The sequence below is a fragment of the Carcharodon carcharias genome, chromosome 14 (assembly GCF_017639515.1).
Source record: "Carcharodon carcharias isolate sCarCar2 chromosome 14, sCarCar2.pri, whole genome shotgun sequence".
NCBI classification, from domain to species: Eukaryota; Metazoa; Chordata; class Chondrichthyes; order Lamniformes; family Lamnidae; genus Carcharodon; species Carcharodon carcharias.
Genome location: NC_054480.1, coordinates 3191367 through 3218304, shown reverse-complemented (window position 1 = coordinate 3218304; position 26938 = coordinate 3191367). Strand labels below are relative to the sequence as shown.

At 47.9% G+C, this 26938-nt stretch overlaps 1 protein-coding gene across 1 annotated transcript in view; it reads left to right on the top strand.

Moving 5' to 3' along the window:
* Window positions 1-295: 295 nt before the first annotated feature.
* Window positions 296-26938, top strand: part of eif6 (eukaryotic translation initiation factor 6) — a 148267-nt gene continuing 121624 nt past the window's right edge. Inside the window, exon 1 of the mRNA XM_041205110.1 lies at window positions 296-514. Coding sequence (XP_041061044.1) covers window positions 408-514 — 107 coding nt within the window. The 5' untranslated portion in view covers window positions 296-407. The remainder of the gene's footprint in view (window positions 515-26938) is intronic.

Below are 26938 nucleotides of genomic sequence, written 5' to 3'. Positions count from 1 at the left end.
CCCTCATCCCCCCCCTCCCCTCCTCACCCCCCCACCCCTCCCTCCCCCCCTCCCCTCCCTCACCCCTCCCCTCCTCACCCCCCCACCACCCCCCCCTCACCCCTCCTCACCCCCCCCTCCCTCCCTCCCTCCCTCCCTCCCCCATTCCCCCCTTTCTCTCTCTCTCTTGTTTGAGTGACGGATCTTGCCTGTTTCTGCGCTAAATCAGCTGCATCCGGGGATCCCTCCGGCGGAAATAGCTTTGCGTCAGTATCCGGGTGAAAGGTGGCCCGTGTGAAAGCGGCTGATTGGCTGACTGTGAGGAGGCGGAAGTGGAAGTGACGCCACTTGCGGAAGCGGAGTTGCCGGGGAGCACGTTGCCCAGAGACCAGAGAGCGACCCCTGACCCCCCCAACCCCGGCTCGGCCATGGCTGTCCGCGCCTCCTTCGAGAACAACAATGAGATCGGCTGTTTCGCTAAACTCACCAACACGTACTGCCTGGTGGCCATCGGCGGCTCCGAGAACTTCTATGGGTGAGAGGCCGGGGGCGTGGGGGGGGAGAGGCCTGGGCCGGGGGCTGAGGGAGAGCCGGGCCGGGCCGGGGGGGACAGGGAGAGCCGGGCCGGGCCGGGGGCTGAGGGAGAGCCGGGCCGGGGGGGACAGGGAGAGCCGGGCCGGGCCGGGGGGGACAGGGAGAGCCGGGCCGGGGGGGACAGGGAGAGCCGGGCCGGGGGGGACAGGGAGAGCCGGGCCGGGGGCTGAGGGAGAGCCGGGCCGGGGGGGACAGGGAGAGCCGGGCCGGGGGCTGAGGGAGAGCCGGGCCGGGGGGGACAGGGAGAGCCGGGCCGGGCCGGGGGCTGAGGGAGAGCCGGGCCGGGGGGGACAGGGAGAGCCGGGCCGGGGGCTGAGGGAGAGCCGGGCCGGGGGGGACAGGGAGAGCCGGGCCGGGCCGGGGGCTGAGGGAGAGCCGGGCCGGGCCGGGGGGGACAGGGAGAGCCGGGCCGGGCCGGGGGCTGAGGGAGAGCCGGGCCGGGGGGGACAGGGAGAGCCGGGCCGGGCCGGGGGGGACAGGGAGAGCCGGGCCGGGCCGGGGGGGACAGGGAGAGCCGGGCCGGGGGGGACAGGGAGAGCCGGGCCGGGCCGGGGGGGACAGGGAGAGCCGGGCCGGGCCGGGGGGGACAGGGAGAGCCGGGCCGGGCCGGGGGGGACAGGGAGAGCCGGGCCGGGCCGGGGGGGACAGGGAGAGCCGGGCCGGGCCGGGGGGGACAGGGAGAGCCGGGCCGGGGGGGGACAGGGAGAGCCGGGCCGGGGGGGACAGGGAGAGCCGGGCCGGGGGCTGAGGGAGAGCCGGGCCGGGGGGGACAGGGAGAGCCGGGCCGGGCCGGGGGCTGAGGGAGAGCCGGGAGCAAATGTTAGGCCCTTGTTCAAAAAAAAGCTGCAAAGATCTGCCCTGCAATTACAGACCAGTCAGTTTAACTTCGGTAGTAGGGAAACTTCCAGAAACAATAATTAAGGACAATAAATAATCAAGGACAATATTAATAACCGCACAGACAAATGTTCAGGAGGCCCAGCATGGATTCCTTAAGGGGGAAATCATGTTTAACTAACTTGCTGGGGTTTTTTTTTTTGAACAGATAACGGAGAGGGTTGATGAGGGCAATGCTGTTGATGTGATGTATGTGGACTTGCAGAAGGTATTTGATACACCCTTGTGAGAAAAGTTATAGGTCACGGAAAGGCAGGGACCATAGCAACATGGGCACAAAATTGGCTGAGTGACGGGAAGTAGTGGTTAATGTATGTTTCTTAGACCAAAGGAAGGTTTGTAGTGGAGTTCCCCAGGAACTCCGTGTTGGACCCACTGCTTTTCTTTGTATTAATGACTTCGCCTTTGGTGTGCGTGAGACAGTTTCAAAATTTGCAGATGATACAGAACTCGGAATGGTGTGAACTGTGGAAAGGATAGTGACTCATAGACATTTACAGCCCATTGTGTCCATGCCGGTCAACAAAGATCTGACTATACTAATCCCATTTTCCGGCACTTGACCCATAGCCCCGGAGGCTATGGCAACACAAGTGAAAGAATTCAAGAAGGTATAGACAGGCTGGTGGAACAGGCAGACTCGTGGCAGATAAAATTTAATGCAGAGAAGTGTGAAGTGATCCATTTTGATTGGAAGGACATGGGGAGACAAAATAAAGAGTACAATTCTAAAGGGGTGCATAAATCATCAAAGGTGGCAGGGCAGGTTGAGAAAGTTGTCAACAAGGCAGTTGGTATCCTGGGATTTATAAAAGGGGGCATAGAGTACAAAAGCAAGGAAGTCATGGTGAATCTTTACAAGACACTGGAATATTGTCTAATTCTGGGAAACCACACTCTCGGCATTGGGCAGAGTGCAGAAAAGATTCCCAATTGTTTTCAGGTTTTCAGTTACTTGGGTAGATCCTACTTAAGTTCTTAAACTGAAACCATTCTCCTTAAAGCTTTTTTATGCAGAGATTAGTTAAGAACATATAAATTAGGAGCCGGAGTAGGTCACTCAGCCCCTCGAGCCTGCTCCGCTATTCAATAAGATCATGGCTGATCTGAATGTAACTTCAACCCAACATTCCTGCCTAGCCCTGATAACCTTCATGGAATGAACTGCCTGTGAGTATGGTGGAGGCTGGCTCAATCTTGGTCTCTAAAAGTAAATTGGATTATTACCTGAGGAGAAAGTAATTCTGGGATACAGGAGAAAGGTAGAGGGTGTAGGGATGAGCTGAATTGCTCTCACTGAGAATCAGCACAGACACAGCAGGCCAAATGGCATCCTTATTTGCTGTTACCATTCTGTGATTCTAGTCTGGTAACTGCAGCTGCTGAGAGCCAGGCCCTCATCTGAACTGTTCTGGTAGAGGAATATCTGCCATAACCACCAGCATCTCTCCACGCACCCCCCCCCCCCCATTCCCACCATCCCTCCCATCCCCTTACATCCACTTTTTCTGCCCATCTCTCCCCTCCCCCTAAAGAGGAGGTACCTCAATGTTTGGCAGGTAGAAAAGTCGCCCAGTCCAGGTGGGATATATCCTTAGTTATTGAACACAAGAGCAGGAGTGAACCACTCAGCCCAGCGAGCCTGCCCTGCCATTCAATATGATTATAGCTGATCATCCTCTTCAATGTCTTTTTCCCACGCTATCCCCATATCCTTTTATCTCATTGGTATTTAGAAATTTGTCAATCTCTGTGTTAAACATACTCAATGATTGAGCTTCCACAGCCCTCTGGGTAGAGAATTCCAAAGATTCACAACCCCGAGTAATGAAATTTCTCCTCAGCTCGGTCCTAAATGGCTTCCCCCTTATTTTGATATTGTGTCCCCTGGTCCTAGACTCCCCAACCAGGGGAAACATCTTACTTGCATCTACCCTGTCTATTCCTTTTAAGTATTTTGTAGAGAATACAGGCCCAGTTTCCCCAATCTCTCTTCATGTGACAGTCCCAGCATCCCTAGAACAAGTCTGGTGAACCTTCATTGCACTCCCTCTGAGGCAGTAATATCCTTCCTAAGGTAAGGGGACCAAAACTGCACACACTACTCCAGGGTGGTCTAACCAATGTTCTGTGCAATTGATGCAGTCTTCACTACTCCTGTACTCAAATCCTCTTGCAATAAAGGCTAACATTCCATTAGCTTCCTAATTTCCTGCTGCACCTGCATGTTAGCTTTCAGTGACATATGGACAAGGACACCCAGATCCCTTTTTACAGCTACACTTTCTAATCTCACCATTTAAGAAATACTCTGCACATGTGTTCCTCCTATCAAAGTGGATAACTTCACTTGTTTTCCACGTTCTTTTCCACCTGTCATGTTCTTGCCCATTCACTAAATCTGTGCAAATTCTCCTATAGCCACTTTGCATCTTCCTCACAATACACATTCCTGCCTAGCGTTACATCATCTGCTAACTTGGTAATACTACATTTGGTCCCCACATCGAAATCGTTGATATATATTGTGAACAGCTGAGGCCCAAGTACTGATCCTTGCAGTACCCCGCTAGTCGCAGTCTGCCAATGCGAGAATGATTCGTTTATTCCTACTCTCTGTTTTCTGCCTGTTAGCCAATCCTTAATCCATGCCAGTAAATTGCCTCATATCCCATGTGCTTTTATTTTGCTAATCAACCTCCTGTGGGGGAATTTATCAAAAGCCTTCTCAAAATCCAAGTATACCATGTCCACCAACTTCCCTTTATCAATTCTGTTAGTAACATCCTCAAAAACTCCAACAGGTTCGTCTAATGTTGATTTCCCATTCGCTAATCTATACTGGCTATGCCCGATCAGATCATCATTATCCAAGTGTTAGTTTATCACATCTTTTAAAATCGATTCTACCATTTTCCCTACTGATGTATGGCTAACGGGCTGTAGTTTCCTATTTTCTCTCTCTCTCCCTTATAAATAGCAGAGTGACATTTGCTACCTTCCAATCTGCAGGAACTCTTCCAGAATCTATAGAATTTTGGAAGCTGATCACCAATGCATCCACTATCTCCATAGCTATCTCTTTCAACACTCAGGGATTTATCGATCTTCAATCCCCTTAATTTTTCCTTCAACTCTTCATTCTCCCTAGTCACTTGGATCTCTAATTCTGGGAGATTTTTTGTATCTTCCTCTGAAGACAGACACAAAGTAATCATTTAGCTTCTCTGCCATTTCTCTATTCCCCATTATGAATTCTCCTGACTGCCTGTAATGGACCCACATTTGTCTTAACCAAACATTTCCTTTTCACATACCTATAGAAACTTTTACAGTCTGATTTTGTTTTTTGCTAGTTTACATTCATATTCTATTCTCCCTTTCTTTATCAGTTTCTTGGTCCTCCTTTGCTGTTTTTAAAATGCTCCCAATCCTCGGGTTTACTACTATTTCTGGTAACTTTATAAGCCTTTTCTTTTAATCTATGCAATGCTTAACTTCCTTTGTCAGCCACAGTTGACTGACTTTTTTTTTGGGTTTTTTGTGCCTTGAAGGAATGTATAATTGCTGTAAACTATGTAATAATTCTTTAAAGACTACCTATTGCCGTGTGTACAGCCATACCTTTTAATGTATTTTCCCAAGCCACCTCAGCCAATTGCCCCTCATACCTTCGTAATTTCCTTGGTTCAAATTTAACACCCTTTCTGTCATATTATGGCCACTCATCCCTAAAGGTTCTTTTACAACAAGATTAATTAGCCCTTTTTTGTTACATAATTCTCGTTCTAAAATAGCCTGTTCTTTAGTCAATTCCTCAACATACTGCTCCAGAAAACCACTCCTAACACACTCCAGAAACTCGTCTTCCACAGCATTAGTGCTCATTAGGTTTACCCAGTCAATAAACAGAGTGAAGTCACCCATGATTACTTTATTACCCATGTTACGTGCTTCATTAATCTCCTGGTTAATACCATCCCCCACATTACCACTACAGTTTGATTGCTTATAAACAATTACCAACGTTTGCTGCTCTTTGCTGTTTCTTAGCTCCACCCAAACAGATTCCACATTTTGTTCTTCCGATCTGAGATCCTCTCTTACTAATGCACTGATCCCATCTCTTATTATCAGCACAAAACCACCTCTTCCTTTTTATCTGTCCTTCCTAAATGTCGAATATCCTTGAATATTCAGTTCCCAGTCTTGGTCACGCTGCAACCATGTTTCTGTAACGGCAATTAGATCATACCCATTTCCCTCTATTTGTGCCTTTAAATCATCTACTTTATTGTGAACGATGTGTGCATTCAGGTTGAGTGCCCTCAACTTAAAAATTTTTGACGTTATTCTGCATTCTAGGTTTAGTTGATGCTCGACTTCGTTTTGCCTGCTTTCTAATTTCAATTGCCACTTTTCTATTTCCAGTTGTAGCTTTACTTCCTTCCAATTGGGCCTACTCCTCAGATTACCCCACCCCCATAACAAGCTAGTTTAAACTCTCCCCAACAGCACTAGCAAATTGAGGGAAGTAAAGGTGGGAATCGTAGATGCTCTGAATATAATCTTCTCATCCTTCTCAGGTATGAAAGTATTGCCAGAGGTTTGGAAGATTACAAATGTTGCACCCTTTTTAAAAAAAAAGAGGAGAGGAATAAACCCAATAACTGCAGACCGGTCAGCCTAGCAGTGATGCTGGGGAAACCTCTAGAGATGGTAATCTAAAACGAACATTTGGAAAAACATGGGTTGATACATTAAAATCAACGTGGATTTGTTCAAGGCAAGTTATGTTTTAACTAACTTGATCAAGTTCTTTGAAGTAACAAAGAGGGTTAATGAAGGGAGTGAGTTTGCTGTTATGCATGGATAGTGAGCTATTCTCACTCTCCCTGGGCAAGAGAAAGGGATCTGGCTGCCGCTGCCTTTGCCTATCCAGTGAGTCTGTGGGAAAGGGAGTGTTGGAGCCTTTGGGTGGAGTCAACACCACATGAACTTGCTGTGGATGATCTGTGCACTTGGCATGCGATACATGGCACATTGTCTTTAGAATGAGCCAACACCTATGGTTTGGAATAAGTTGGAAAGACAAGGAGTTAGGGTGAATATTGGATGGATGAATACAGCCTTGGCCAACCTGGGTATTTCTCCGCCCTTTTTGCATCCCTTGAATGATTACTGTAGTGTTGAGTCTCTCCAGGTAATGACCATTGAGGATCTTGGAATGATGAATATATCAAAACGTTGCCAGGTACTCAGCTTCACATGTGACTGCAGCCAGCCCCTGGCTTTGAAGCATGGAGGAAGGATTGATTAGTAGATAAACCAGATGTCTGTTTTAGTTAAATTGGATAACAAATTTGAACAGGTTACAGCTTCTCTAGTCCAGGTGGTGGTCCTTGTACAGGTGAAACAGCAGCTTCGCCCCTTGGTTGGTGGCACCTTTGGTGCATTCAAAGTGAACATTCCTTTCCCCAGCTTCTGTACTTCACCCACTAATTCATAGCAGCATTAAAGGAGATGGAGAAAAGGCCTTTCAGCCCACTTGAAGTGAGCCTTTTCCCTCTGCCTTGTTTGGTGTGTCATTCATCCTTCATCAGTTTGTGTGAAGTTGTTCCTTCTATCTGATCCAAGTTCATTTCCAAATGCTGTACCCATAACCTCTGATCCTGTTATCTTGTTCTGTGATAGGCTGACAAGTGGTCATCTTCCCAGCTAGCGTCATCATCTCCCAAGCAGCTGAGGTATGGGGTTTCTAGGTGCAGAATAAGACTCCATCCATCTGACCCAACAGCGGGGTTCATGCCCAAATTCAAGCCACACTCTGAGCCAGGGCAACATTTTGTTCTATTTTCTGTCAATTAGTAAATAATTAGGTTCAGTTTTTACTGACAGCCGTCAATCAAAAGAGACTTAGTTCAAAGACATAGATTGGTAGCACAATAAGCAGTTTCGAAGGGAGCATCAAATTACAAAGAGACATTGATAGTGTAAGGCCCTCCATTTTGGACCAGAATAAGGGAAGATTGAATATTTTTTGAAATGGTGAGTGAGGAACAGTGGAGATCCAAAGAGATTTAGGGGGTCCATGTAGACGGATCACTAACATGTAGTGGTCAAGTACAAAATAAAATCAAAAAAGTTAAAGGAATGTTGGTGTTTATATCGAGAGGACTAGAATATAAAGGAGAGGCAGTGATGTTGGAGCCATACAAAGTCCTGGTTAGACCATATCTGGAGCATTGTGTTCAGTTCTGGGCATTGCACCTTAGGATATCTTGTCCCTGAAGGAGGGCGGTGTAGATTCATCAGAATATTACCAGGGCTTCAAAGGTTAGATTAGGAGGAGAGATTTCACAAACTGGGCCAGTATTCCCAAGGAATATGGAAGGTTAAGGTATTTAGGATTAGGAAGGAATTGAGAGAAACTTTTTCTGTTGGTGAGTGAGTCTAAGGCAGGGGACATCAAATTAAAATCAGAGCCCAGCCAATCAGGAGAGAAGTTAGGGAACATTTCTTCCCAAAATGGAGGTAGAAGTGTGGAACACTCTCATTAAAAGAGTTGATATTGACTCAATTAATAATTCTTAACCTAAGATTGATGGATTTGTTGGTCAAGGGTGTAAATGGAGCCAAGGTGTGCAAGTGGAGTTAAAGCACAGATCAGCCATGCTCTGATTGATTAGCAGTACAGGCTGAAGTGGCTGAATGGCCTCCTCCTGTTCCTGCATTTTTATCAGTTTGAGCTGAGTTTGATCTGAGCTCAAGGGGTAGGTAAGATAAAGATCTGTGTCCAACTCGCTACATCATCCAAATCCCACAGAATCGTTCTTGGCCTTTCCTGCACCCTCTCAGTCTCTAGTAGCAGAGAATGAGTGCAGGGATAGTCTGGAATGAAGTGAGAACCATTTCGCCCCCTCAATGCAACAAAGCCATTAATTCCCTCGTAGATACAGTGACTGAGTGCCTCTTAGCTCAAACACTTGTTTCCGGAGCGCTCTATTTAGATATTTTAAAATATTTAACAAACAGTGGTGTGTTTGAACAAATTGTTTCCTCTGTTGGAAGTACACAGTATAAAGTCTGCCTGTGACCTATTGTGGGTGTCTCCATGGTGCAGTGTGAGTCATACGGTATCTGACTGCTCACTCAGTCCAAACATTGCACTGGCATTTCACATTATAGTGATGATCTGAGAGACTGCATTTCATCCTCCTGTTATTGCTGCAGGTCTCAGGATAATCTCTTCAGATAATGTGGAGGTTTAAATAAAATTGCGTTTTCCTATGCCCTTTTCTCCCAGAAGTGTTGTCAAAAGGCTGGAGTACACTGAGTGCATGTTGAGCACTGACAGTCGCCTCATACTGTTCAACCACAGGGGCATCACAGCTGGATTGGGAGCTGTCTATACAAGAGATTACCAGCTAAAACAAATGGACAGCATTAGAGGCAACTTCATGCATGATCAGGAAACTTGTTGGAAATAGAGAGTAGAGATAGGGTAAAAGGCGTGTTCTCAGACAAGCGATGTCTCCAAGTGTTCTGTGCTGAGCCTCTGCTTGTGCCTCTACAGATAAATGACCTGGATTTGGGAATAAATAACAGTACATCCAACTTAAACTGCAAGGTATTCTTATGAGCACAGAATTGCAGGCAGGTCTGGCATTGGCAAGTGGTTGTAACAAAATGAGGGAATGTACACCTTGTAAGAACAGGTATGTGGGATTACAGTGTAAACAAAGAAGCAATATGGTAGTTAAATGAACATAGGGGCTAGGCCTATCAGTCAGGATTGCTTTCCTTGCAAGGAGAAAAATAATCAAACTGTAGACCTAGGTGACTTCACTTCATACGGTATTGAATTTAAAATGAAGATTTGGATTTTGCAATGGTCAGCCCTCCACTACGGTGTGGTGTTCAGTTTGAAAAGCTTATGTAGCAGTATTCAGACTGTCCTGGGGTCATTCACCAGGAGGATACCTGGGATAAAGGTGCTGTGCTATGATGTGAGAACCAGTGAATCGGGTAAGGTTTGCTGGACATTAATTTAAGGAGTAATCTGATTGCATGTCTATGGTAACTGGCAAGATAGGTGTTGGAGTCCAGAATAACTGTTTCACAGAGTTGAGAATGTAGAACATCTTGCCAAAAGTCACAGATGCAAAAACAATGGAGGTGCTTAACAGGAAGTGATGGCATTGAGGGATGTGGAAAAAAAGACAGGAAATTGGGGTTAGAAATAAAGCTCCATGGCTAATAGATGGAGGAACAGCCTAGATGGACTGAGTGGCTGGACCTGCCCATATTTCAAAAGCCTAAAGTGCACCTTCAAATTTAAGCTGGCCTGTAAAAGTAGAATATTGGTATTTAACATTTGTTCTGCTGTTTAACAGATGCCCTATAACCTGTCACAAAAACACCATTGAGGAGGAGGACCACCACTGGTGTTGTATCCCAACTTGGTAATGCCCTGGTATATTTCACATCAGTGCCCGTGCACTGGCACCCTCTCAATGCTTGGGCCTCCTCTCCCCGTTTCTGACCTGCAATTTCTAGCCACAGATTATACTGTATTTTATTTCCCTCAGATTCCATATATTACAAAATCCGGACAGGACATTTCCACTTTAAAATGGATACATCTGCTGATTTACAATGGCTATTGCCACCCAATCCCCATCCATCAGTTCAGTGATGACTAATGGACTGATTATGTTTGTCATATGCCAGTTTTATTGTGCAGAATTGTAGGATTTCTTTACTGGTGTTTTGGGATTGCATTCTACTGCTTATTCATGTAGAAATGATCAGTAACTTAATGAGAATAACTCCTCCTCCGTCCCTGTCCTCTAACATCTCAGTGTCACAGCAGCAGCCCATGCATTACAGCCACAACACTAAATGCGTCATGTTGACTGGTGCCCGCGCAGCCACGTTGCGCTGGTTCAGTTATCCCCCCCACCCCGACCCTACCAGTTTACCTGGGCTCCTCTCTGCTAAGCATTTTGAAATATGTCACTAACATTGACCCATTGCTCATATTGCAGTCAGGTTCAGTGCTGCTGGATCTGAATCGTGTTATTTTTCTTTGCTCCTCTGCTGGTGCAGTTCCGCTGCATCTCCCAAGACCGGTTCCCCTTGTGTGTGCCCGAGCTGCAAATGTTGACAGTTTATTATTATTTTTGTCCTCACTAGCACCAATGCTGCTTGTGGTAGGAGTCTCTGAACGATGTTTGGAAGACCAGGCAATGACCATCTCCACCAGAGAATCTAACCATCACCCCATGACATTCAACAATATCACCGTGACTGAATCCCCCACTGTCATCATCCTGGAGGTTACCATTGATCAGAAACTGAACTAAGCCATATGAATACTGTGGCTACAAGAGCAAGTCAGAGGCTAGGAATCCTGCGATGAGTAACTCACCTCCTGACTCCCCAAAGCCTATCCACCATCTACAAGGCACAAGTCAGGAATGTGATGGAATACTTGCCTGGATGAGTGCAGCTCCAATAACACTTAGGAAGCTTGACATCCAGGACAGCATCCCACAAGACTGGCATCACATCCATAACCTTAAGCATTCACTCCTAGCCAGCGACGCCCACATCCCACGAATGAATAAAATTAAAAACTCCCTCCACCATCGACGCACAGTGGCAGCAGTGTGTACCATCTACAAGATGCACTGCAGCAACTTGCCAAGGTTCTTTTGACAGATTGCTACCATCTAGAAGGTCAAAGGCAGCAGATAGATGGGAACGCCACTGCCTGGAAGTTCCCCTCCAAATCACCATTCCTTCACTGTCGCTGGGTCAAAATCCTGGAACTCCCTCCTTAACAGCACTGTGGGTGTACCCACACCACATGGACTGCAGTGGTTCAAGGCAACTCACCACCACCTTCTCAAGGGCAATTGGGGTTGGGCAACAAATGCTGGCTTGGCCAGTGACACCCCCATCCCGCGAGAGAACTCTAACTGATTATCCCCACCCCCAACCCACATTCCATCAAGCATGCTAATATCACTTACCAGTTGCCAAGTGCTCCTGAGGCTGAGACCACAGATGAGAGGAGAGCCCATACGGCTCATTGGGCAATAAACACCACTGTTAGCCATTGGAAATAAACACCACTGTTAGCCATTGGAAATAAACACCACTGTTAGCCATTGGAAATAAACACCACTGTTAGCCATTGGAAATAAACACCACTGTTAGCCATTGGAAATAAACACCACTGTTAGCCATTGGAAATAAACACCACTGTTAGCCATTGGAAATAAACACCACTGTTAGCCATTGGAAATAAACACCACTGTTAGCCATTGGAAATAAACACCACTGTTAGCCATTGGAAATAAACACCACTGTTAGCCATTGGAAAATCTTGCTCCGTCATGTAAACACCGCTGTAACACGTTGCATAGGGATTCCACATTAAACTGGCTCTCTGTGGGTACTCACTCAATAGGTGATTCCACATTAAACTGGCTCTCTGTGGGTACTCACTCAACAGGTGATTCCACATTAAACTGGCTCTCTGTGGGTACTCACTCAATAGGTGATTCCACATTAAACTGGCTCTCTGTGGGTACTCACTCAATAGGTGATTCCACATTAAACTGGCTCTCTGTGGGTACTCACTCAATAGGTGATTCCACATTAAACTGGCTCTCTGTGGGTACTCACTCAATAGGTGATTTTTGTAAAGTGGTTGGTTCAAAATGTGCACCTTTGAGTCTTCACTCAACAGAGATTAGGGTGGAGGTGATACAGAGGGGTTTAGAGAGTTGTTCCAGGTTGAAGGAGTCAGAAGGCTCTACCATCAATGGTAGAGGGGTGAAGGGAAGGGGTGCACAGAAGGTGAGAGTGTTAGCAATAGTATCAGGAGAAGACTGTGTGGCCCTTCAAGCCTGCTCCACCTTTCTATTCGATCATTTTTTTTCAATTCATTCATGGGATGTGGGTGTCGCTGGCTGGGCCAGCATTTGTTACCGACCCCTAATTACCCTTGAGAAGGTGGTTGTGATCCGCTTTCATGAAGCGCTGCAGTCCATGTGGTGTAGGTACACCCACAGTACTGTTAGGGAGGGAGTTCCAGGATTTTGACCCAGCAGCAGTGAAGGAACGGTGATATATTTCCAAGTCAGGATGGTGGGTTACTTGAAAGAGAACTTGCAGATGGTAGCATTCCCATGTATCTGCTGCCCTTGTCCTTCTAGGTGGTAGAGGTCATAGATTTGGAAGGTGCTGTAGAAGGAGCCTTTGAGTTGCTGCGGTGCATCTTGTAGCTGCATAGGTGGTGGAGGGAGTGGGTGTTTATTGTAGTGGATGGGGTGCCAATCAAGCAGGCGACTTTGTCCTGGATGGTGTCAAGCTGCTTGAGTGCTGTGAGAGGTGCGCTCATCCAGGCAAGTGGTGAGTATTCCATCACACTGCTGACTTGCGCCTTGTAGATGGTGGACAGACTTTGGAGAGTTAGGAAGTGAGATGTTCATTACAGAACCCCCAGACCTGGGACAGTATTTATATGGCTAGTCCAGTTCAGTTTCTGGTCAATGGTGACCCCCAGGATGTTGATAGTGGGGGGATTCAGTGATGGTAATGCAATTGAACATCAAGGGGTGATGGTTAGATTCTCTCTTGTTGGAGATGGTCATTGCCTGGCACTTGTGTGGTGTGAATGTTACTTGCCACATGTCAGCTCAAGCCTGGATATTGTCCAGGTCTTGCTGTATTTGGACATGGACTGCTTCAGTATCTGAGGAATCGTGAATGGTACCGAACACTCTGCAGTCATCAGCGAACATCGCCACTTCTGACTTTTTGATGGAAGGAAGGTCATTGATGAAGCAGCTGAAGATGGTTGGGCCGAGGACACTACCCTGAGGAACTCCTGCAGTGATGTCCTGAAGCTGAGATAATTGACCTCCAAAAATCATCTTCCTTTGTACTAGGTATGACTTCAACCAGTGGAGACTTTTCCCCCTGATTCCCATTGACTCCAGTTTTGCTAGGGCTCCTTGATGCCACACTCGGTCAAATGCTGCCTTGATGTCAAGGGCAGTCACTCTCACCTCACCTCGGGAGTTCAGCTCTTTTGTCCATGTTTGAACCAAGGCTGCAATGAGGTCAGGAATTGAGTGACCCTGGCGGAACCTAAACTCAGTGAGCAGGTTATTGCTAAGCAAGTGCCGCTTAATAGCACTGTAGATGATCCCTTCCATTAGGGGAGAGTGTGAAAGAAGGGCCCTGGGACTGGCAGTCAGCAGCACCTAGAGGAGAGTGTGAGAGGAGGACCCTGGGACAGCCAGTCAGCAGCACCTAGAGGAGAGTGTGAGAGGAGGGCCCTGGGACAGTCAGCAGCACCTAGAGGAGAGTGTGAGAGGAGGACCCTGGGACAGTCAGCAGCACCTAGAGGAGAGTGTGAGAGGAGGACCCTGGGACAGTCAGCAGCACCTAGAGGAGACTGTGAGAGGAGGACCCTGGGACAGGCAGTCAGCAGCACCTAGAGGAGAGTGTGAGAGGAGGACCCTGGGACAGTCAGCAGCACCTAGAGGAGAGTGTGAGAGGAGGACCCTGGGACAGTCAGTCAGCAGCACCTAGAGGAGAGTGTGAGAGGAGGATCCTGGGACAGTCAGCAGCACCTAGAGGAGAGTGTGAGAGGAGGACCCTGGGGCAGTCAGCAGCACCTAGAGGAGAGTGTGAGAGGAGGGCCCTGGGACAGACAGTCAGCAGCACCTAGAGGAGAGTGTGAGAGGAGGGCCCTGGGACAGTCAGCAGCACCTAGAGGAGAGTGTGAGAGGAGGGCCCTGGGACAGTCAGCAGCACCTAGAGGAGAGTGTGAGAGGAGGACCCTGGGACAGACAGTCAGCAGCACCTAGAGGAGAGTGTGAGAGGGGGATCCTGGGACAGTCAGCAGCACCTAGAGGAGAGTGTGAGAGGAGGACCCTGGGACAGACAGTCAGCAGCACCTAGAGGAGAGAGTGAGAGGGGGACCCTGGGACAGACAGCAGCACCTAGAGGAGAGAGTGAGAGGAGGACCCTGGGACAGACAGCAGCACCTAGAGGAGAGTGCGAGAGGAGGACCCTGGGACAGTCAGCAGCACCTAGAGGAGAGTGTGAGAGGAGGACCCTGGGACAGTCAGTCAGCAGCACCTAGAGGAGAGTGTGAGAGGAGGACCCTGGGACAGTCAGCAGCACCTAGAGGAGAGTGTGAGAGGAGGACCCTGGGACAGACAGCAGCACCTAGAGGAGAGTGTGAGAGGAGGACCCTGGGACAGTCAGCAGCACCTAGAGGAGAGTGTGAGAGGAGGACCCTGGGACAGGCAGTCAGCAGCACCTAGAGGAGAGTGTGAGAGGAGGACCCTGGGACAGTCAGCAGCACCTAGAGGAGAGTGTGAGAGGAGGACCCTGGGACAGTCAGCAGCACCTAGAGGAGAGTGTGAGAGGAGGACCCTGGGACAGTCAGTCAGCAGCACCTAGAGGAGAGTGTGAGAGGAGGATCCTGGGACAGTCAGCAGCACCTAGAGGAGAGTGTGAGAGGAGGACCCTGGGACAGTCAGCAGCACCTAGAGGAGAGTGTGAGAGGAGGGCCCTGGGACAGACAGTCAGCAGCACCTAGAGGAGAGTGTGAGAGGAGGACCCTGGGACAGTCAGCAGCACCTAGAGGAGAGTGTGAGAGGAGGGCCCTGGGACAGTCAGCAGCACCTAGAGGAGAGTGTGAGAGGAGGACCCTGGGACAGTCAGTCAGCAGCACCTAGAGGAGAGTGTGAGAGGAGGACCCTGGGACAGTCAGCAGCACCTAGAGGAGAGTGTGAGAGGAGGGCCCTGGGACAGACAGTCAGCAGCACCTAGAGGAGAGTGTGAGAGGAGGACCCTGGGACAGTCAGCAGCACCTAGAGGAGAGTGTGAGAGGAGGGCCCTGGGACAGTCAGCAGCACCTAGAGGAGAGTGTGAGAGGAGGGCCCTGGGACAGTCAGCAGCACCTAGAGGAGAGTGTGAGAGGAGGACCCTGGGACAGTCAGCAGCACCTAGAGGAGAGTGTGAGAGGAGGGCCCTGGGACAGACAGTCAGCAGCACCTAGAGGAGAGTGTGAGAGGAGGACCCTGGGACAGTCAGCAGCACCTAGAGGAGAGTGTGAGAGGAGGGCCCTGGGACAGTCAGCAGCACCTAGAGGAGAGTGTGAGAGGAGGGCCCTGGGACAGTCAGCAGCACCTAGAGGAGAGTGTGAGAGGAGGACCCTGGGACAGACAGTCAGCAGCACCTAGAGGAGAGTGTGAGAGGGGGACCCTGGGACAGTCAGCAGCACTTAGAGGAGAGTGTGAGAGGAGGACCCTGGGACAGACAGTCAGCAGCACCTAGAGGAGAGAGTGAGAGGAGTACCCTGGGACAGACAGCAGCACCTAGAGTAGAGAGTGAGAGGAGGACCCTGGGACAGACAGCAGCACCTAGAGGAGAGTGTGAGAGGAGGACCCTGGGACAGGCAGTCAGCAGCACCTAGAGGAGAGAGTGAGAGGAGGACCCTGGGACAGTCAGCAGCACCTAGAGGAGAGTGCGAGAGGAGGACCCTGGGACAGTCAGCAGCACCTAGAGGAGAGTGTGAGAGGAGGACCCTGGGACAGTCAGTCAGCAGCACCTAGAGGAGAGTGTGAGAGGAGGACCCTGGGACAGTCAGCAGCACCTAGAGGAGAGTGTGAGAGGAGGGCCCTGGGACAGTCAGCAGCACTTAGAGGAGAGTGTGAGAGGAGGGCCCTGGGACAGACAGTCAGCAGCACCTAGAGGAGAGTGTGAGAGGAGGACCCTGGGACAGTCAGCAGCACCTAGAGGAGAGTGTGAGAGGAGGACCCTGGGACAGTCAGCAGCACCTAGAGGAGAGTGTGAGAGGAGGGCCCTGGGACAGTCAGCAGCACCTAGAGGAGAGTGTGAGAGGAGGGCCCTGGGACAGTCAGCAGCACCTAGAGGAGAGTGTGAGAGGAGGACCCTGGGACAGACAGTCAGCAGCACCTAGAGGAGAGTGTGAGAGGAGGACCCTGGGACAGTCAGCAGCACCTAGAGGAGAGTGTGAGAGGAGGGCCCTGGGCCAGACAGTCAGCAGCGCCTAGAGGAGAGTGTGAGAGGAGGACCCTGGGACAGTCAGCAGCACCTAGAGGAGAGTGTGAGAGGAGGACCCTGGGACAGTCAGCAGCACCTAGAGGAGAGTGTGAGAGGAGGACCCTGTGACAGTCAGTCAGCAGCACCTAGAGGAGAGTGTGAGAGGAGGACCCTGGGACAGTCAGTCAGCAGCACCTAGAGGAGAGAGTGAGAGGAGGACCCTGGGACAGTCAGCAGCACCTAGAGGAGAGTGTGAGAGCAGGACCCTGGGACAGTCAGTCAGCAGCACCTAGAGGAGAGTGTGAGAGGAGGACCCTGGGACAGTCAGCAGCACCTAGAGGAGAGTGAGAGAGGAGGGCCCTGGGACAGACAGTCAGCAGCACCTAGAGGGGAGTGTGAGAGGAGGACCCTGGGACAGTCAGTCAGCAGCACCTAGAGGAGAGTGTGAGAGGAGGGCCCTGGGACAGTCAGCAGCACCTAGAGGAGAGTGTGAGAGGAGGACCCTGGGACAGTCAGCAGCACCTAGAGGAGAGTGTGAGAGGAGGACCCTGGGACAGACAGTCAGCAGCACCTAGAGGAGAGTGTGAGAGGAGGACCCTGGGACAGTCAGCAGCACCTAGAGGAGAGTGTGTGAGGAGCACCCTGGGACAGACAGTCAGCAGCACCTAGAGGAGAGTGTGAGAGGAGGACCCTGGAACAGTCAGCAGCACCTAGAGGAGAGTGTGTGAGGAGGACCCTGGGACGGGCAGTCAGCAGCTCCTAGAGGAGAATGCGAGAGGAGGACCTGTTTCTACCTGTCAGAGCCGAAGTGTGACGTCAAAGGAAACAGGCACGTAATTTGTGGGTATCTCTTCTGTGTCTCTCTTGATTGGCTAAGTGGTTTAAATCAAGAGACGTTATTACACCTGAAGAGTACAGTTAAGAAATTAACTTTTAAAATATTTAACATCCAAATTAATTAAATAGCATAGAGATGGCTGGACTGGCGCAGCTAGAGTATTTAGGAGCTGATGGTCGCAGTGCAATCCACGGTGACCACATCTGCGGCAAGTGTTGGCAACTCGAGGAACTTCATCTCAGAGTTGATGAACTGGAGCCTTAGCTGTGGACACTGCGGCACATCAGGGAGGGGGAGAGTTACCTGGACTTGCTGTATTTGGACATGGACTGCTTCAGTATCTGAGCAATCGCGAATGGTACCGAACACTCTGCAGTCATCAGCGAACATCGCCACTTCTGACCTTTTGATGGAAGGAAGGTCATTGATGAAGCAGCTGAAGATGGTTGGGCCGAGGACACTACCCTGAGGAACTCCTGCAGTGATGTCCTGAAGCTGAGATAATTGACCTCCAAAAATCATCTTCCTTTGTACTAGGTATGACTTCAACCAGTGGAGACTTTTCCCCCTGATTCCCATTGACTTTCACGAGACAGGCACATTCCTTAGATTAATTACATCAAACTTGGTCCGTGTTCAGGGACAGGAAGGTGTGACTGCGAGGGAGGCAGTTATGAGGATCCAGAATTTAGCTTTGGAGGAGCCTCAGCCAGTCCCTTTGTCCAACAGAAACAAGTTTCTTGCTCCCAGTGTGGACGAGGGCAGGGAGAATGAGCGAACTGACCACTGCACCATTGTACAGAGCACCATTCAAGTGGGAGGAGAAATGTAGTAGTAATAAGAGATAGCATAGTTAGGGGACGAGATACTGTTCTCTGCAGCAAAGACAGAGAGTCCGGAAGGCTGTGTTGCTTACCTGGTGCCAAGGTTAAGGACATCTCTTCTGGGCTGGAGAGGAACCTGGAGTGGGAGGGAAGGATCCAGCTGTCGCGGTCCACATGGGAACCAACGACATAGGTAGGACTAGGAAAGAGGCTCTGCTAAGGGACTACGAGCAGCTCTTGGCTAAATTAAGAAGAATCACAAAGGTAGTAGCCTCCAGATTTCTACCTAAGCCACGTGCAAATTGGCATAGGGTAAATAAGATTAGAGAGGTAGATGTGTGGAGAAATGGGTTCCAATTCATGGAGCACTGGCATCGATACAGGCAAAGGAGAGAGCTGTTCCATTGGGATGGTCTTCATTTGAACCATTCTGGGACCAGTGTCCTGGCAAATTGTATAACTAGGGTTGTAGATAGGACTTCACACTAATTAGTGGTGAGGAAGGTTCAATTGAAGGGAAGTTTAAAAATCAAAAAAAAACGAGAGAGCAGAGGTGCAGGGTAGTGAAGAGGTGCATGATAATCAAAGTGTGACAGGAAGGGGCAGAAAATGTAAGAGTGCAGCAGAAATTAGAACCACAATGAGCAATAATGGTAAAAAGTCGAAGCTTAAGGCTCTTTATCTGAATACAAGCAGCATTTGTAACGAGATAGATGAGTTGACGGCACAAATAGAAATAAATGAATATGACTTGATAGCTGTTAGAGACGTGGTTGCAGGGTGGCCAAGACAGAACTCAGTATTCAAGGGCATTCGATGATCCGGAAAAATAAACAAAAAGGAAAAGGAGGCAGGGTAGCGTTTTTAATAAAGGAAGGTATCAGTGTGGTGGTGAGCAATGATATAGGTGCGACAGATCGTGATGTGGAATCCGTTTGGATGGAAATAAGGTATAGCGGGGGGAAGAAGTCATGGGTGGGAGTTGTCTGTTGGCCCCCAAAGAGTTGGCTCACTGGAGGGCAAAATATAAATCAGGAAATAATGGAGGCGTGTAAGAAGGGTGCTACTATTGCCAAGGGTGATTTTAATCTGCATATTGACTGGACAGATCAGATTGGCAGTGGTGACATGGAAGACGAATTTGTAGAGCGCATATGGGATTGTTTCTTAGAGCATTATGTTGAAGAACCTACTCGGGAACAGGCTATTTTAGATCTAATGATGTGTAATGAGGGGGAATTAATAAGAGATATTGTAGTTAAGGATCCTCTAAGGAGTAGCAATCACAACATGGTAGAATTTCAAATTCAGTTTGAGGGCAAGCAACCAGTGTCCTCAGCTTAAATAAGGCCAATTCCAGACGTATGAAGAAAGAGTTGTCTAAAATGGGCTGGGAAAATAGACTAAGGGGAAGGTCAGTGGATGAGCAGTGGCAGACGTTTAAGTAGGTATTTCATAACACTCAGCAAAAATTGTTCCCAGTCAAACAGAAGGACTCAATGAGAAGGATGAACCACCCGTGGTTAACAAAGGTGGCCAAGGAGAGTATCCAATCAAAAACTAAGGCACACAAAGCGGCGAAAACTAGTGGTAGGCCAGAGGATTGGGAAATTTTTAGGAACCAGCAGCGGATGACTAAAAAGCTAATAAAGAGGGAGAAAATTGATTATGAAAGTAAATTGGCAAGAAATATAAAAACAAACAGCGGGTATATAAAAAGAGAGTGGCTAAGGTAAGCGTGGGACCTTGGAGGATGTGACTGGAGAACTGATGACAGGGAAATCGCAGTAAGTTTAAATCAATATTTTACATCAGTCTTCACGGTGGAGGACACTATAAACATTCCAAAGATATCAGATAAGCAAGGAGCTAATGGGAGGAAAGATCTTGTAACAGTCTCTATCACGAGGGACAAAGTATGTGACAAACTAATGGGAGTAAAGGCAGACAAATCACCAGGACCTGATGACCTGCATCCAAGGATTTTAAAGGAAGTGGCTGCAGAGATAGTGGAGGCATTGGTCGAAATATTCCAGGACTCACTGGATTCCTGGGGGGTCCCAGCAAAATGTAAAACCGCGAATGTGATGCCCCTGTTCAAGAAGGGAGGGAGGAAGACAAAAAGCAGGAAACTATAGGCCAGTCAGCCTAACATCTGTCGTTGGGAAAATGCTAGAGTCCATTATTAAGGAAGAAATAGGACATTTTAAAAAAGCTTAACGCAATCAAACAGAGGCAATATGGTTTTGTGAAAGGGAAATCAGGATTGACAAATTTGATACAGTTCTTTGAGGATATAACAAGCAGAGTTGATAAAGGGGAACCAGTAGATGTAGTGTATTTGGGTTTCCAGAAGACATTTGGTAAGGTGCCGCATAAAAGGTTATTGCACAAGATAGGATCTCATGGTATTGGGGGTAATGTTTTAGCATGGATTGAGGATTGGTTAGCACACACAAGACAGAGTCAGGATTATTGGGTCCTTTTCAGGTTGGAAAGATGTAACTAGTGGAGTGCCACAAGGATCAGTCCTAGGGCCTCAATTATTTACTATCTATATTAATGACTTGGAGGAGGAGGCAGTGTAATGTGCCCAAATTTGCTGCTGATACAAAAATAGTTGGGAGGGCATGTTGTGATGAGGACATAAGGAACCTGCAAGGGGATATAGATAGGCTGAGTGAGTTGGCAAAAACCTGGTAGATGGAGTTTAATGTAGGAAAGTGTGAAGTCATACACTTGGTAGGAAGAATCAAAAGGCAGACTATTATTTAAATAGAGAGAGACTCCAAAAAAGTGCAGCACAGAGGGATTTGGGTGTTCTCATGTATGAAACACAAAAGGTTAGCATGCAGGTGCAGCAAGTGATTAAGAAGGCAAATGGAATTTTGGCCTGTATTGCTAGGGGGTTGGAGTTTAAAAATAGGAAAGTCTTATTACAACTGTACAGGGTGTTGGTGAGGCTGAACCTGGAGTACTGTGTACAGTTTTGCTCCCTGTATTTAAGAAAGGATATACTGGCATTGGAGGCAGTTCAAAAGAGGTTCACTCGGCTGATTCCTGGGATGAAGGGTTTGACTTATCAAGAATGGCTAAACAGGTTAGGCCTTTGTTCATTAGAGTTTAGAAGAATGAGGAGTGATCTTATTAAAACATAGAAGATTCTGATGGGGCTTGACAGGGTAGATGTTGAGAAGGTGTTCCCACGTGCTAGTGAACATAGAATAGGAGAATAGAAGAGATGGTGCAGGAGGGAGGGCTTTAGTTTCCTGGATCACTGGGTCTGTTTCTGGTGAAGGTGGGACCTGTACAAGTCGGACGGGTTACACCTGAATCGGAACAGGACCAACATCCTTGTGGGGAGGTTTGCTAGTGCTTTTGGGTGGTGGGGGGGTGGTTTAAACTAATTTGGCAGGGGTTGGGATACAGAGGGGAGGTATGGTAGGGATGATGCACAGCCAAATATAGCAAACAAACTAAGTCAGCCTGGCAGGCAGAGCAAATAAAAACCTGTCAAGGCACAGGGAACAATGCAAGGCTGGATTTTATCTATTTTAACGCAAGGAGTCTTACAAGTAAGGCAGATGAATTGAGAGCAAAAACAGAATTACCTGGAAAAACTCAGCAGGTCTGGCAGCATCGGCGGAGAAGAAAAGAGTTGACGTTTCGAGTCCTCATGAGGGTCATGAGGACTCGAAACGTCAACTCTTTTCTTCTCCGCCGATGCTGCCAGACCTGCTGAGTTTTTCCAGGTAATTCTGTTTTTGTTTTGTATTTCCAGCATCCGCAGTTTTTTGTTTTTGTTTTTTTTCAGATGAATTGAGAGTGTTGATTAACACATGGGAATATGAAATTGTTGCTATCACAGAGACATGGTTGAGGGCAGGGCAGGACCGGCAGCTCAATATTCCAGGGTATAGAATCTTCAGCAGGGTGTAAAAGCGGAGGTGGTATTGCACTATTGATCAAGGAGTCAATTACTGCTGTAAGGAGGGATGGTATCTTAGAAGGTGCCTCAAATGAGGCCATATGGATAGAACTTAAAAAGAAAAAAGTGGCAATCACTTTGCTGGGAGTGTACTAAACACCTCCAAACAGTCAGGGGGAGATAGAGGAGCTGATATGTAGGCAAATCTCAGAGAAGTGTTCAAATAATAGGGGATTTCAACTTCCCCATTATTAACTGGGATAGTCTTAATTCCTCTCTGGCCACGGGGGAGGTGCCAGAGGACTGGAGAACAGCTAATGTGGTTCCACTATTTAAGAAGGGTTATAGAGATAAGCCAGGGAACTACAGGCCAGTGAGTCTCACGTCATTGGTAGGGAAACTATTGGAGAAAATTCTGAAGTAGAGAATCTATCTCCACTTGGAGAGGCAAGGTTTGATCAGGGATAGTCAGCATGGCTTTATCAGAGGGAGGTCATGCCTAACAAATTTGATTGAATTTTTTGAGGAAGTGACCAGGTGTGTAGATGAGGGTAGTGTAGTTGATGCAGTTTATATGGATTTCAGCAAAGCCTTTGACAAGGTCCCACGTGGGAGACTTAAAGAAAACAAATGTTCATGGGATACAGGGTAATTTGATAAGGTGAATTCAAAATTGGCTTAGTTGTAGGAGACAGAGGGTGATGACAGAAGGTTGCTTTAGTGACTGGAAGTCAGTGTCCAGTGGCGTACCACAGGGATCTGTGCTGGGTCCCCTATTATTTGTCATTGATATAAACGACATAGATGACTATGTGGGGGGTAGGATTAGTAAGTTTGCGGATGACACAAAGATTGGCCGGGTGGTTAACAGTGAGGTTGAGTGTCTTGGGCTACAGGAAGATATAGATGGGAGGGTCAAATGGGCAGATAAGTGGCAGATGGAATTTAACCCTGAAAAGTGTGAGATGACACACTTTGGATGGAGTAATTTGACAAGGAAGTATTCAATGAACAGCATGACACTAGGAAGTTCTGAGCAACAAAGGGACCTTGGCGTGTGTGTCCATAGATTTCTGAAGGTGGAGGGGCATGTTAGTGGGGTGTGAAAAAGGCATATGGGACACTTGCCTTTATCAATCGAGGCATAGATTACAAACGTAGGGAGGTCATGTTGGAGTTGTATAGAACCTTGGTGAAGCCACAGCTGGAGTACTGTGTGCAGTTCTGGTCGTCACATTATAGGAAGGATGTGATTGCACTGGAGGGCTTGCAGAGGATATTCACCAGGATGTTGCCTGGGATGAAACATTTCAGTTATGAAGAGAGGTTGGATAGACTTGGGTTGTTTTCGTTGGAGCAGAGAAGACTGAGGGGTGACCTGATCGAGGTGTACAAGATTATGAGGGGCATGGACAGGGTGGATAGGGAGCAGCTGTTCCCCTTAGTTGAAGGGTCAGTCACAAGGGGATATAAGATCAAGCTGAGGGGCAGGAGGTTTAGGGGGGGATGTGAGGAAAAACATTTTTACCAGAGGGTGGTGACGGTCTGAAATGCACTGCCTGGGAGGGTGGTGGAGGCGGGTTGCCTCACATCCTTTAAAAAGTACCTGGATGAGCACTTGGCACGCCATAACATTCAAGGCTATGGGCCAAGTGCTGGCAAATGGGATTGGGTAGGTAGGTCAGATGTTTCTCATGTGTCAGTGCAGACTCAATGGGCTGAAGGGCCTCTACTGCACTGTGTGATTCTGTGAAAGGCTTAGAGGAGGTGGAATTCTCCAAGTGTATCCAGGTGAGCTTTTTGAGCCAGCATGTAGGAAGCCCTACAAGAGACAGGGAGGTACTGGACTCAATCTTAGGGAATGAAGCTGGGCAAGTGGTAGAAGCGTCAGTGGGGGAGCATTTCAGGGATAGTGACCGTAACTCTCAGATTTAAGGTTGTTATGGAAAAGGACAAAGATGGACTGAAAATAAAAGTCCTGAATTGGGGGAAGGTCGATTTCAAAATGATAAGGCAGGATCTGGCCAAAGTAGACTGGGAGCAGCTACTTGTAGGAAAGTCTACATTGGACCAGTGGCAGTCATTCAAAAAGGAAGTAGAGAGAGAGTTCAGCCCTTAAAGGTGAAGGGTGGGACCAACAAGTCCAGGGAACCCTGGATGTCAAAGGATAGAGAGGATTGAATAAGGGGGGGTAAAAAGGAGGCTTATGGCAGATACAGAGGGCTAAAAACAGCAGAAGCCCTAGAGGAGTATAGAAAGTGTAGGGGGGGTACTTTAAAAAGTAATTAGGAGACTGAAGAGTGGGCATGAAAAAACACTGGTGGCCAAGATAAAGGAAAATCCCAAAGCATTTTATAAATGTATTAAGGGCAAGACGATAACCTGGGAAAGAGTAGGACCCATTAGGGACCAAAGTGGCAATCTGTGTGTGGAGCCAGAGATTGAAGGTGAGGTTTTAAATTATTACTTTTCATCTGTGTTCACTATGGAGAAGGACGATGTAGGTGTAAAAATCAGGGAGGGGGACTGCGATATATTTGAACAAATTAACATTGAAAGGGAGGAGGTATTAGTGGTTTTAGCAGGCTTAAAAGTAGATAAATCCCCAGGCCAAGATGAGATGTATCCCAGCTGCAATGTGAGGCATGGGAAGAGATTGCAGGGGCTCTGTCAGTAATTTTCAAATCTTCACTGGCCACAGGAGAGGTGCTGGAGGACAGCGAATGTGGTAGCATTATTCGAGAAGGGGAGGAGGGATAAACCAGGTAGTTAAAAACCAGTGAGTCTAACATCAGTGGTAGGGAAACAATTGGAAAAAATTCTGAGGGACAGGATTTATCTCCACCAGGGATTAATCAGGGATAGTCAGCGTGGCTTTGTCAGGGGGAGATCATGTCTAACAAATTTGATTGAATTTTTTGAGGAGGTGACTGGTTGTGTAGATGAGGGTAGTACAGTTGATGTAGTCTGCATGGACTTCAGTAAGGCTTTTGACAAGGTCCAGCATGGGAGAATGGTCAAGAAGGTAAGAGCCCATGGGATCCAGGGCAATTTGGCAAATTGGATCCAAAATTGGCTTAGTGGCAGGAGGCAGAGGGTGATGGTTGAAGGTTGTTTTTTGCAATTGGAAACCTGTGACGAGTGGTGTACCACAGGGATCGGTGCTGGGACCCTTGCTGTTTGTAGTGTACATTAATGATTTAGACGTGAATATAAGAGGTATGATCAGTAAGTTTGCAGATGAAATGAAAATTGGTATCGTAAATAGTGAGGAGGAAAACCTTAGATTACAGGACAATATAGATAGGCTGATAAGATGGGCAGAGTAGTGGCAAATGGAATTTAATCCTGAGAAGTGTGAGGTAATGCATTTTTGGAGGACGAACAGCAAGGGAATACACAATGATTGGAAGTTCCCTAGGAAGTACAGAGGATCAGAGAACCTTGGTGTACATGTTCATGGGTCCCTGAAGGCAGCAGCACAGGTAGATAAGGTGGTTAAGAAGGTATAGTTCTCTTTATTATCAGAGGCATTGAATGTAAGAGCAGGAAGGTTATGCTGGATCTTGATAAAATGCTCGTTAGGCCACAGTTGGAGTACTGTGTACAGTTCTGATTGCCACACTATAGGATGTGATTGCCCTGGAGAGGGTGCAGTGGAGATTCACTGGGATGTTGCCTGGGCTGGAGTGTTTCAGCTATGAAGAGAGAGTAGATAGTCTAGGGTTGTTTTCCTTAGAGCAGAGAAGACTGAGGAGGGACCTGATAGAGGTATACAAAATTATGAGGGGCATAGATAGGGTAGATAGGAAGAAACTTCTCTCCTTAGCAGAGATATCAATAATGATGGGGGCATAGATTTAAGGTAAGGGGCTGGAGGTTTAGAGGGGATTTGAGGAATTTTTTTTTCACCCAGTGGGTGGTTAGAATCTGGAACGCACTGCCTGAGGGGGTGGTAGAGACAGGAACCCTCACAACATTTAAGAAGTATTTAGGTGATCACTTGAAATGCCATCGCATACAGGGCTACGGGCCAAGTGCTGGAAAATGGGATTAGAATAGATAGGTGCTAGTTGGCCAGCACAGACAAGATGGGCCGAAGGGCCTGTTCCTATGCTGTATGGCTCTAGGACTAATGGGGGAATCTTGAACTAGGGGACACTCATTTACAGAACTCAGAGTACAGAAGAGGCCCTTCGGCCCATTGAGTCTGCACCGATACAACTGCGATGTGAACAACACAGGACTACTTGTGTGCCAAACAGTGGAAGCAACATGCTATAGACAGAGCTAAGCAATCCCACAACCAACCGATCAGATCTAAGCTCTGCATTCCTGCCACATGTAACCTGAGATTTAAAACTGAGATGCGAAGGAATTTCTTCTCTGAGGGTAGTGAATATCTGGAATTCTCTACCCCAGAGAGTTGTGGAATCTAGATCACTGACTATTTAAAGAGGGGTTAGATAGATTTTTGAAATATCGAGGAATTGAGGCCTGGGTTGGATCAGCCATGATCTTATAGCATGGCAGGGTAGGCTTGAGGAGCTGAATGGCCTACTCCTCCTAGTTGTTATGTTCTTATCACTTCACTGATGATCAAAAGTAGATTGCGGGGGGGTTGTAATTGGCCGGGTTGGAAACGTCCTGCTTTTTGTAGACAGGACATACTAGAGCAATTTTCCACATTGCCGGTTAGATGCCAGTGTAGGATCAGAGCTTAGATCTGATCAGTTGGTTGTGGGATCACTTAGTTCTGCCTATAGCATGTTGCTT